This window comes from Hyperolius riggenbachi, chromosome 4 (genome assembly GCF_040937935.1).
Source record: "Hyperolius riggenbachi isolate aHypRig1 chromosome 4, aHypRig1.pri, whole genome shotgun sequence".
NCBI lineage: Eukaryota > Metazoa > Chordata > Amphibia > Anura > Hyperoliidae > Hyperolius > Hyperolius riggenbachi.
The window spans coordinates 453,700,391-453,713,406 of record NC_090649.1 but is presented as its reverse complement, the minus strand read 5'-3'; the positions used below and the strand labels follow the sequence as shown (position 1 = coordinate 453,713,406).

The 13,016-nt window shown below is 44.9% G+C and overlaps 1 protein-coding gene across 5 annotated transcripts in view; it reads right to left on the bottom strand.

Annotated features, from left to right (window-relative positions):
• Positions 1-13,016, bottom strand: part of BABAM2 (BRISC and BRCA1 A complex member 2) — a 316,793-nt gene that overhangs the window by 90,042 nt on the left and 213,735 nt on the right. For all 5 annotated transcript variants that reach the window (XM_068232739.1, XM_068232738.1, XM_068232737.1 and 2 more), the window contains one exon: positions 8,589-8,688. In XM_068232739.1, the coding sequence (XP_068088840.1) occupies positions 8,589-8,688 (100 nt within the window). The remainder of the gene's footprint in view (positions 1-8,588; positions 8,689-13,016) is intronic.

Genomic DNA, 13,016 nt, shown 5'->3' with positions numbered 1-13,016 from the left:
AAAATAAAATCTTCTATGAACTCACCATACTCCTAACGGAATACCTTGGGGTGTCTTCTTTCTAAAATGGGGTCATTTGTGGGGTTCCTATACTGCCCTGGCATTTTAGGGGCCCTAAACCGTGAGGAGTAGTCTGAAAATCAAATTCCGCAAAATGACCTGTGAAATCCTAAAGGTACTCATTGGACTTTGGGCCCTTTAGCGCAGTTAGGGTGCAAAAAAGTGCCACACATGTGGTATTGCCGTACTCGGGAGAAGTAGTATAATGTGTTTTGTGGTGTATTTTTACACATACCCATGCTGGGTGGGAGAAATACCTCTGTAAATGACAATCTTTTGATTTTTTTACACACGATTGTCCATTTACAGAGTTATTTCTCCCACCCAGCATGGGTATGTGTAAAAATACACCCCAAAACACATTATACTACTTCTCCCGAGTACGGCAATACCACATGTGTGGCACTTTTTTGCACCCTAACTGCGCTAAAGGGCCCAAAGTCCAATGAGTACCTTTAGGATTTCACAGGTCATTTTGTGGAATTTGATTTCCAGACTACTCCTCACAGTTTAGGGCCCCTAAAATGCCAGGGCAGTATAGGAACCCCACAAATGACCCCATTTTAGAAAGAAGACACCCCAAGGTATTCCGTTAGGAGTATGGTGAGTTCATAGAAGATTTTATTTTTTTGTCACAAGTTAGCGGAAATTGATTTTAATTGTTTTTTCCCACAAAGTGTCATGTTCCGCTAACTTGTGACAAAAAATAAAATCTTCTATGAACTCACTATACTCCTAACGGAATACCTTGGGGTGTCTTCTTTCTAAAATGGGGTCATTTGTGGGGTTCCTATACTGCCCTGGCATTTTAGGGGCCCTAAACCGTGAGGAGTAGTCTTGAAACCAAATGTCGCAAAATGACCTGTGAAATCCTAAAGGTACTCATTGGACTTTGGGCCCTTTAGCGCAGTTAGGGTGCAAAAAAGTGCCACACATGTGGTATCGCCGTACTCGGGAGAAGTAGTATAATGTGTTTTGTGGTGTATTTTTACACATACCCATGCTGGGTGGGAGAAATAACTCTGTAAATGGACAATTGTGTGTAAAAAAATGAAAAAATTGTCATTTACAGAGATATTTCTCCCACCCAGCATGGGTATGTGTAAAAATACACCCCAAAACACATTAAACTACTTCTACTGAGTACGGCAATACCACATGTGTGGCACTTTTTTGCAGCCTAACTGCGCTAAGGGGGCCAAAGTCCAATGAGCACCTTTAGGCTTTACAGGGGTGCTTACAATTTAGCACCCCCAAAATGTCAGGACAGTAAACACACCCCACAAATGACCCCATTTTGAAAAGTAGACACTTCAAGGTATTCAGAGAGGGGCATGGTGAGTCCGTGGCAGATTTCATTTTTTTTTTTGTCGCAAGTTAGAAGAAATGGAAACTTTTTTTTTTATTATTTTTTTTGTCACAAAATGTCATTTTCCGCTTACTTGTGACAAAAAATAATATCTTCTATGAACTCACTGTGCCTCTCAGTGAATACTTTGGGATGTCTTCTTTCCAAAATGGGGTCATTTGGGGGGTATTTATACTATCCTGGAATTCTAGCCCCTCATGAAACATGACAGGGGGTCAGAAAAGTCATAGATGCTTGAAAATGGGAAAATTCACTTTTTGCACCATAGTTTGTAAACGCTATAACTTTTACCCAAACCAATAAATATACACTGAATGGGGTTTTTTTTTATCCAAAACATGTTTGTCCACATTTTTCGCGCTGCATGTATACAGAAATTTTACTTTATTTGAAAAATGTCAGCACAGAAAGTTAAAAAAATCATTTTTTTTGCCAAAATTCATGTCTTTTTTGATGAATATAATAAAAAGTAAAAATCGCAGGAGCAATCAAATAGCACCAAAAGAAAGCTGTATTAGTGACAAGAAAAGGAGGTAAAATTCATTTAGGTGGTAGGTTGTATGACCGAGCAATAAACCGTGAAAGCTGCAGTGGTCTGAATGGAGAAAAAGGCTCTGGTCCTTAAGGGGCGAAAAGACTGTGGTCCTCAAGTGGTTAAAGAGAACCTGAACTGAAAATAAAAAGTCAAAATAATCATACACAGGTCACTTACTTACCTCCCGTGTAGTCTACTCCTCAATCTCTTTCTCCTCTCCTGCGTCCTATTTGTCCACTGTGATCAATGGAATTCTCCATCCTCCATTTAAAAAACGGCCATCACCCCATAACAGCTTCCAGGTCAGCACACTGTTAAACTGTAATATCGCCCACTTAAGCCATAGGAAAAAATGGAAATTACCTTACACATTCAGTTGTAACTGACAGCAACTGGTATATAACTGACAGCAACTGGTATATTTCAGTTCTGAAAAAATATTGTCAGAACTGGAAGGGATCACTGTAAGAAGAAAATGGTGAGCTTCTGAGAGGAACTGAAGGTGAGGTTAGTATGTAATATTCATTTGCAGCTACATCAGGTGTTTATTTTAAATAATTGTACTCGCTTCAGGTTCCCTTTAATAACTAAATCAAAAAACAAAATCAAAAAATTAAGGGACACATATAAACATATAACACTTAGGCCCCGTTCACACTTGCGTTTTGGCAAGTAAACGGACCGGATCCTGACCTGATCAGAACCGTTTGCATCAGGCATGCATCAGGCTGCCATCCGGATCCGTGGGCAAAAAATAGTTAAATATAAATAAAAAAAATGTTGGGGTCAGCAGAAGGTGCACCTGGTGCACATGTACAATCAGGTTCCTCAGCTGTAGGCATCACCTCCACCTCCGACATTCTGCCAAACAGCTCCAGCACGTCTGTCACTGCTGCTCCACTCCAGACATGCTTGGCCATGTGTCCCCATCCGAAATGGCCAATTGGATACGCATAGGAAGTGGGGTAGAACGTCAGGTTTTTGTAGGCAGTGTGTTCTGTGCCTTCCGTTTCCCATTGGTTTCTGTGTTCCTGATGGTGCTGTCAGGCTCCGATCAGGCTCCGGTCAGGATGCGTGGGCCGGAGATCCGGACACAAAAAATAGCGCATGTTGGAAAAGAGTCCGGAGTCCGGTCCGGCTCCGTACTGTACGGAACGTACGTATGTGAACGTCCGCATAGCCTTTGCATTGCTATGCGGAACGTACGTTCCGTTTGTACAGTATGCGGTCCGGATCAGATCCGGAAAATCCGGATAGCGAACGCTAATGTGAACCGGGCCTTACTTGCCCAGTCGCAAACTAGTATGAAGCTGGTGCTGATGAGCAAAGCATTTATAGGCCACAAACAGCTGACAAATGTTAAGAAAGCCCAACTAATCAAAACACTTGCATCATTGCATTTTGTGTGCGTAATAGTTTTGGTGCTTGGCCACAGCACAGACCTGTTTTGCTTTCTCCAATTAAATGCCTGATGAAGCAGGATTGAGACCTGCAAAATGCGTTGCACTTTCGAGTATCTAATAAATGTGAATTACATTAACGTTCTTTAGTCTGGTTTTCTACGAGGGAGGCAAGTCCACCAAACCTCCCCCTTTTAAATGTTTTTTAGACGTTTTTAACCTTGTTGGCACCTCTGTATACAAATTTGCAATCAGTAATACTCTACGCGTGCTAAACTTAGGAAGTATATTTGCAGAGTGCACTGTACATTTATAAAGATCGCTGTGTATCCCTGACACGCGCTATGGGGTTATACCGTGTGATATGTGTTTTTCCCACGCACTCTGACGTTTTGGCGCATGTAAAGTTTTATGCGCACTGCGACGCGCGTAATGCATTTAGTGCAATTGCGTTATGCATTACTATGGTTTAGTGAATCAATCCCCTTAAGTATAAAAGGGCACAAAGGCAGTTAAACTGCCAAACATGCAAACCGCAGCAGTCACAAGCCCCGGTCGCGGCTGCCCTGCTTCCACAGGGGCGAGCAGTGAAGCACTGGTTCTGTGCTCCCCCCATCCTGTGCCATGTCCTCTCCAATCAGCACAGCACAGAATGCAGAATGAGGGGACCACAGGACCAGGGGAGTAAACAGGATAGGGGGAGCACAAGAGGAGAGCACAGGACCAGATAACAAATGGGACAGGGGAGCACAAGGAAGGGTGGTGCACAGAATGGGGCAGTTGGTGACAGTGGGCCTTGGGCGGTACAATGTACAAACCTGGCCCTGAGTGCACACCCCATGCAAGGGTAATTCAGAGTTCTGGGCCTCAAATGACTTCTTCCTCTGAGTTGCTGCAACTCTGAAGGGGGAATAGTATTTTAGGCCGCTGGGAATTTGAGCGGCAGCAGGGTGAGCTGCTATTGGGCTCACCCTGCGCCCAGCTTACCAGTGGCGTACTGATACATACGCCACTAGAGCGCTTTCAGCAGCGTTTTTGATCACCCACAATTCCAGAAGAGCTAGGCTAATCAGAGTCAATCCTGAGGTTGCGTTCACACTATATGTGCTGCCGTGCGTAGAGAGCACTTCTGACGTTCAGACTATGTGCGCTGTGCAGCAGTTCAATGCGCTATCCCACTGCTGCACGCATTTTTGCCAAAACACATTGCTGATCCCTTTCACTGTAATGAATGGGATCAGCAGCGCAACGCACAGCAACGCGGATGGCGTGGGATCGGGTGCGCTTGCGTAACGATTGCTATTTCCCAAAACTATAATTGCACTGCCTGCAGCATTTTTGGAGTATTACAAAGTATAGGACTGCTGCAAAACGGTTTTTCATTCACTGTGCAAAACTATTTTTCAGCCCGTTTTACTACCAATCCTAAATCACTATAAAAATTGCAATCGTTTTAAAAATCACTTGCATTAAAGAACCACTATCGTGAAAATCGTCAAATGTAAAATACATGAAAACATATACAAATAAGAAGTACATTTCTCCCAGAGAGCCATAAATTACTTCTCTCCTATGTTGCTGTCACTTACACTAGGTAGTAGAAATGTGACAGAACCGACAGGTTTTCGACTAGCCCATCTCCTCATGGGGGATTCTCATGTTTTGTTTATTTTCAAAAGCACTTAGTGAATGGCAGTTGCTCTGTCCAACTGCCAAAAAGGTGTGTAGTGAGCAGGGAAGCTGGCCAGCATCATTGTTTAAATCCTTTTCAGGGAATGGCTTTATAAAGAATAAAAGCCATGAAGAATCCCCCAGGAAGAGATGGACTAGTGCAAAATCTGTCGGTTCTGTCATTATATTTCTACTGCTTACTGTAAGTGGCAGCAACATAGGAGAAAAGTCATTTATGGCTCATTTTACTCTGGAAGAAACATACTTCTTATTTTTATATGTTTACACGTATTTAAAATTTTCAATTTTTCGCGATAGTGGTCCTTTAAACTCAAAATCGTTTTAAAACTGCCGGAGATCGCTCTGAAAAACACTATCAAAATCGCTACCAAAAGCGCTCAGCGATTGCGATTTGCACTTTCTAGTGGATCCCAGCCCTAAATTTGACTCCCTTCCTCAACACAAGCACAACACAGTTCTAAACACAATAAATATATATATAAAACGGCATGTGAAGCCACATACGGTAAGTATATTACTTTTCTGCACATAGCAAGCCCTTGCAGTAACAGCAATTGGCTGTCTTGTCCGCTATTGGACGGCGCTGCTGCTTATGTCTTCTGGGGCCGCCGGTCACAATCCGAGGGAACAGCGGTACAATAATACCGCAATCAATACCGAGGAGGTCAGCAGCTGGCGGCAGAGCGGCCTCCAGAATAGACTCCGTGCGTAAGCCGGCGTGCATGCCGCTGGATGGGGTATTGATTATGCGGAGTGGTGAGTCAGCGGAGGCTATTTCAGGAATCAGAAGGCACAATAACAACAACAACACATATAGAGGGTGTCGCTGGCTATACAGGAAGTGTCTGCCAACACCAGGGGTCCAATTCACTAAATAATGATGTTTCTGCCCCTTTCTACTTCCTGTGCCTCACAGTGATTTGCAGTAAACACTCTGATTTATTTATAAAGAAATGAAGTTTCAGCAGTGTAATAGGATCACCAAGCATCACGTAAGTAAGCAGACAGGGCAATGACATACACAGAAAATGCCACGCTCTCCGGTGCCGAGCCATTACTGCAACTGTCAGCCAAGGTGTGACCAGCCGGAACGTTACAGAGTGCCGACAGTTACACTTTATCCTCCCCACATCCAGAGATATAACCTCAGAGTGTGAGTTAACTTGTCTCCACATCCTCCATGCCTATACCTAACCTCCCCTTCCTGTGCGGAAGCCCTAATCACTCATGGTGCCTTAACCTAACCTATCCTCCTGGTGCCCAATAACTAATCTCTCCTCCTAGCGCACATTCCCTAATCTCACCATTTAGTGCACAATCCCTAACCTATCCCCCTGGTGCAAAACCCCTAACTTCCCCCGCCTGGTGTACAACCCATTATCTCTGCTCCTGGTGCCTAATCCCCAATATTTCTTATTCCTGGTTCACAACCCATAATTACTCATGGTGCCTTAACCTAAAATGTCCTCCTGATGCATAAGACATAATCTCCCCTCCTTTGGCATAACGGTACCCCTTCTTGTTTCTAACCCTAACCTATCTTCCTGGGGCACAATACCTAATCTCACCTCCAGATGCCTAACCTCACTTCCTAGTGCCTAACCCTAACCTCATCTCCTATTGTACAACACTAATCTCTCCTCCTGGTGCCTAAGCCCCAATATTTCCTCCTGGTGCACAACTCTTAATCTCTCCTCCTGATGCCTAACCTGCAATCTCTCCTCCTGGTGCATAAACCCTAACCTATCCTCCCAGTGCACAACCTCTAATCTCTCCCACTGGTGCACAACCCCTAAATATGCTTAGTGCCTAAACATAATCTCTCCTCCTGGTGCAAAAACCTTCACCCCCCTTCCTCTGGTCTAACCATAACCTCTCATCCTAGCACCTAACCTTAACCTTCTCTTCTGGTTCCTAAACTTAGGGAGCCTTAAAGAGAATCTGTATTGTTAAAATCGCTCAAAAGTAAACATACCAGTGCGTTAGGGGACATCTCCTATTACCCTCTGTCACAATTTCGCCGCTCCTCGCCGCATTAAAAGTGGTTAAAAACAGTTTTAAAAAGTTTGTTTGTAAACAAACAAAATGGCCACCAAAACAGGAAGTAGGTTGATGTACAGTATGTCCACACATAGAAAATACATCCATACACAAGCAGGCTGTATACAGCATTCCTTTTGAATCTCAAGAGATCATTTGTGTGTTTCTTTCCCTCATGCACTGAAGTTTCAGGCTGCTCTTTTCCTCTTGCAAACAGCTTTGCCCTTGTTTGTAATTCCTCAGTATGTGAAAGCCCAGCCAGCTCAGAGGACGATTTATCCAGCTGATTAGAGCAGCTTCTCTCTTCTCTCTTATCTAAATAACACACAGGCATTGTGCATAGAGGGGCCAGAAAGGGTGAGTTCATAGCAGAACCACAACACTGAAGAACTTGGCAGCCTTCCAGACACAGGCCGACAAGTCTGACAGGGGAAAGATACATTGATTTATTACAGAGACTGTGATAGTAGAAAGTGCTGCAGTTAGCCAGAACACATTAGAATAGCTTTTGGAACATGTAGGATGATAAAAAACAGGATGCAATTTTTGTTACGGAGTCTCTTTAAGCAAGTTATATAAGCAATACCAGTTGCCTGGCTGTCCTGCTGATCCTCTACCTTTAAGCCATAGACCCTGAACAAGCATGTAGATCAGGTGCTGTGACCGAAGTCTTATGGGATCAGCCACATGCTTGTTTCAAGTGTGTTATTCAGACACTACTGTAGCCAATGAGATCAGCAGGAAGGCCAGGCAACTAGAGTTGTTTAAAAGGAAACAAATATGGCAGCCTCCCTATACCTCTAGCTTCAGGATCCTTTTAATCTCACTTCTAGTTGCTCAACCCTTAATCTACCCTTTTGATGCCTTAACCTGGTGTCCTCCCAGTACACAATCTCCCCTCCCCCTCTCCCCGATCAAATAACCCTACCCCCCCCCCCCTTTCCTTGTTGAGAAAAAGTTGCAGGAAACCAAAATGGGAGCCCAAATTGCGTAGTGTTAGTTGTTGAAAAGAGGGGATATGTAAGCACAATTAGGGTAAAGAGTCGCCCAGGTGTAGAGTTAAAATCAACTATAAAATCAAAAGAGTGAGGTAGCTTACCTCAATGATGACAGTCTTATAAGACAAAAATAGTTTATATAGCACATGCAACACGTTTCACTGGTCCAAACCCGCTTCCTCAGGCAAATCAAAGAGCCAGTGTGCGCCTCTCTCAGAGGCGCTCATTGCTATTTGGCTGTCTACACTCTGGCACTTTGATTGGCCTGAGGCAGCGGGCATGGACCTGTGAAATGCGATACATGTGCTAAATAAATTATTTTTGTCTTATAAGACTGTCATCATTGAGGTAAGCTACCACACTTTTATTCAAATTTATTGTTGATTTTAACTCAGTTTTATCTACAGCTGGTCGCCACTTTACTCCCATTGTGCTAAACCTCTTTAAAAACTCTGTATTGAATTTGGAAGATCATTACATTAAATTTGTCCTACCTTATTGGTCAGCAGCTGGCACACTTGAGGCACGTAATCTATGAGACATCCACCGCTAGGGAACGCCGGGATGTGGAGAGCCGAGGACCCACCCAGGGCGCTGAAACAAGAGAAGACTGATTAACATACATGTGAGATACGCTATAAAGTGTACAAAAATCACCATCCATTTCTGGTTACTCCTATTTACTTGGCGAAATAAATGATTCTGATTCTGATGTCTGGCCAGATGTGTACAGCAGGAGAAAACTAGGAACTAATTATATTTTAAAAACACCACTCTTCTAAAGGTGCCCACTAATAATACAATCTTGATTGTACAATCTTACCAAATCTATCTAGTAGAAAGGTAAACATACTATGAATGGAAACTTTAGGTAGCTTCTCATATTACACAGAAATGGTAGTTTGGACAAAAAAGACTGCATTGCTAGTGGGCACCTTTAGGATTACTCCATCTTTGTACAATAACACTTCACAACATGCAATCAGAAATAAAGGAGCCAGGCTGCAATCAGCAAGAAAGAAGCCAGGCTGCAATCAGCAAGAAAGTAGCCAGGCTGCAATCAGCAAGAAAGAAGCCAGGCTGCAATCAGAAAGAAAGGATCCGGACTGCAATCAGCAAGAAAGTAGCCAGGCTGCAATCAGCAAGAAAGAAACCAGGCTGCAATCAGCAAGAAAGTAGCCAGGCTGCAATCAGCAAGAAAGTAGCCAGGCTGCAATCAGCAAGAAAGTAGCCAGGCTGCAATCAGCAAGAAAGAAGCCAGGCTGCAATCAGAAAGAAAGGATCCAGACTGCAATCAGCAAGAAAGAAGCCAGGCTGCAATCAGCAAGAAAGAAGCCAGGCTGCAATCAGCAAGAAAGAAGCCAGGCTGCAATCAGCAAGAAAGAAGCCAGGCTGCAATCAGCAAGAAAGTAGCCAGGCTGCAATCAGCAAGAAAGAAGCCAGGCTGCAATCAGCAAGAAAGAAGCCAGGCTGCAATCAGCAAGAAAGAAGCCAGGCTGCAATCAGCTAAGAAAGAAGCCAGGCTGCAATCAGGTAAGAAAGGAGCCAGACTGCAATCAGCTAAGAAAGGAGCCAGGCTGCAATCAGCAAGAAAGTAGCCAGGCTGCAATCAGCAAGAAAGTAGCCAGGCTGCAATCAGCAAGAAAGTAGCCAGGCTGCAATCAGCAAGAAAGTAGCCAGGCTGCAATCAGCAAGAAAGTAGCCAGGCTGCAATCAGCAAGAAAGAAGCCAGGCTGCAATCAGCAAGAAAGAAGCCAGGCTGCAATCAGCAAGAAAGTAGCCAGGCTGCAATCAGCAAGAAAGTAGCCAGGCTGCAATCAGCAAGAAAGAAGCCAGGCTGCAATCAGAAAGAAAGGATCCAGACTGCAATCAGCAAGAAAGGAGCCAGGCTGCAATCAGCAAAAAAGAAGCCAGGCTGCAATCAGCAAGAAAGAAGCCAGGCTGCAATCAGCAAGAAAGAAGCCAGACTGCATTTAGCAAGAAAGTAGCCAGGCTGCAATCAGCAAGAAAGAAGCCAGGCTGCAATCAGCAAGAAAGTAGCCAGGCTGCAATCAGCAAGAAAGTAGCCAGGCTGCAATCAGCAAGAAAGAAGCCAGGCTGCAATCAGAAAGAAAGGATCCAGACTGCAATCAGCAAGAAAGGAGCCAGGCTGCAATCAGCAAGAAAGAAGCCAGGCTGCAATCAGCAAGAAAGAAGCCAGGCTGCAATCAGCAAGAAAGAAGCCAGGCTGCAATCAGCAAGAAAGAAGCCAGGCTGCAATCAGCAAGAAAGTAGCCAGGCTGCAATCAGCAAGAAAGTAGCCAGGCTGCAATCAGCAAGAAAGAAGCCAGGCTGCAATCAGCAAGAAAGAAGCCAGGCTGCAATCAGCAAGAAAGAAGCCAGGCTGCAATCAGCAAGAAAGAAGCCAGGCTGCAATCAGCAAGAAAGAAGCCAGGCTGCAATCAGGTAAGAAAGGAGCCAGACTGCAATCAGCTAAGAAAGGAGCCAGGCTGCAATCAGCAAGAAAGTAGCCAGGCTGCAATCAGCAAGAAAGTAGCCAGGCTGCAATCAGCAAGAAAGTAGCCAGGCTGCAATCAGCAAGAAAGTAGCCAGGCTGCAATCAGCAAGAAAGTAGCCAGGCTGCAATCAGCAAGAAAGTAGCCAGGCTGCAATCAGCAAGAAAGTAGCCAGGCTGCAATCAGCAAGAAAGTAGCCAGGCTGCAATCAGCAAGAAAGAAGCCAGGCTGCAGTCAGCAAGAAAGAAGCCTGACTACAATCAGAAAGGAGCCTGAAAGGAGCCTGAAAAGATCAGCAAGAAAGGAGCCAGACTGCAATCAGCAAGAAAGGAGCCAGGATGCAATCAGCAAGAAAGAAGCCAGGCTGCAATTAGAAAGAAAGGAGCCGGACTTAAATCAGCAAGAAAGAAGCCAGGCTGCAATCAGCAAGAAAGAAGCCAGGCTGCAATCAGCAAGAAAGAAGCCAGGCTGCAATCAGCAAAAAAGAATCTTTGTACAATAATCTTTGTACAATAACACTTCACAACATGCAATCAGAAATAAAGAAGCCAGGCTGCAATCAGCAAGAAAGGAGCCAGGCTGCAATCAGCAAGAAAGGCGCCAGGCTGCAATCAGCAAGAAAGAAGCCAGGCTGCAATCAGCAAGAAAGTAGCCAGGCTGCAATCAGCAAGAAAGTAGCCAGGCTGCAATCAGCAAGAAAGTAGCCAGGCTGCAATCAGCAAGAAAGAAGCCAGGCTGCAATCAGAAAGAATGGAGCTGGACTGCAATCAGAAAGAAAGGAGCCGGACTGCAATCAGCAAGAAAGAAGCCAGGCTGCAATCAGCAAGAAAGAAGCCGGGCTGCAATCAGCAAGAAAGAAGCCGGGCTGCAATCAGAAAGAAAGGAGCCAGGCTGCAATCAGCAAGAAAGGAGCCAGGCTGCAATCAGCAAGAAAGTAGCCAGGCTGCAATCAGCAAGAAAGTAGCCAGGCTGCAATCAGCAAGAAAGTAGCCAGGCTGCAATCAGCAAGAAAGAAGCCAGGCTGCACTCAGCAAGAAAGAAGCCAGGCTGCAATCAGCAAGAAAGAAGCCAGGCTGCAATCAGCAAGAAAGGAGCCAGGCTGCAATCAGCAAGAAAGAAGCCGGACTGCAATCAGCAAGAAAGAAGCCAGGCTGCAATCAGCAAGAAAGGAGCCAGGCTGCAATCAGCAAGAAAGGAGCCAGGCTGCAATCAGCAAGAAAGAAGCCGGACTGCAATCAGCAAGAAAGAAGCCAGGCTGCAATCAGCAAGAAAGGAGCCAGGCTGCAATCAGCAAGAAAGAAGCCGGACTGCAATCAGCAAGAAAGAAGCCGGACTGCAATCAGAAAGAAAGGAGCGCGACTGCAATCAGCAAGAAAGAAGCCAGGCTGCAATCAGCAAGAAAGGAGCCAGGCTGCAATCAGCAAGAAAGGAGCCAGGCTGCAATCAGCAAGAAAGGAGCCAGGCTGCAATCAGCAAGAAAGGAGCCAGGCTGAAATCAGCAAGAAAGGAGCCAGGCTGCAATCAGCAAGAAAGGAGCCAGGCTGCAATCAGCAAGAAAGGAGCCAGGCTGCAATCAGCAAGAAAGGAGCCAGGCTGCAATCAGCAAGAAAGGAGCCGGACTGCAATCAGCAAGAAAGGAGCCAGGCTGCAATCAGCAAGAAAGGAGCCAGACTCCAATCAGCAAGAAAATACCATGACTGTAATCAGCAAGAAAATATCCTGACTGCAATCAGCAAGAAAATATCCTGACTGCAATCAGCAAGAAAAGAGCCTGAATGCAATCAGCAAGAAAAAAGCCTGACTGCAATCAGCAAAAAAAGAGCCTGAATGCAATCAGCAAGAAAAGAGCCTGACTGCAATCAGCAAGAAAAGAGCCGGAGTGCAATCAGCAAGAAAGGAGCCAGGCTGCAATCAGCAAGAAAATACCATGACTGCAATCAGCAAGAAAATATCCTGACTGCAATCAGCAAGAAAATATCCTGACTGCAATCAGCAAGAAAATATCCTGACTGCAATCAGCAAGAAAAGATCCTGACTGCAATCAGCAAGAAAAGAGCCTGACTGCAATCAGCAAGAAAAGAGCCTGACTGCAATCAGCAAGAAAAGAGCCTGACTGCAATCAGCAAGAAAAGATCCAGACTGGAACCAGCAAGACAGGAGCCAGACTGCAATGAACAAGAAAGGGGAGACTGTATTCAGCAAGAAAAGAGCCAGAGAGGAATCACCGAAAAAAAGAGCCAGGGTGCAATCAGCAAGAAAGGAACTAGACTGCAATCAGTAAAACATGAGCCAGGCTGCAATTAGCAAGACAGGAGCCAAACTGCAATCAGCAAGAAAGAAGCCAGACTGCAATTAGAAAAAAAGGAGCCAGACTACAAACAAAGCTGCTGATGAAATGGGTGTACTTGAGAAGAGCCCAGATAACAA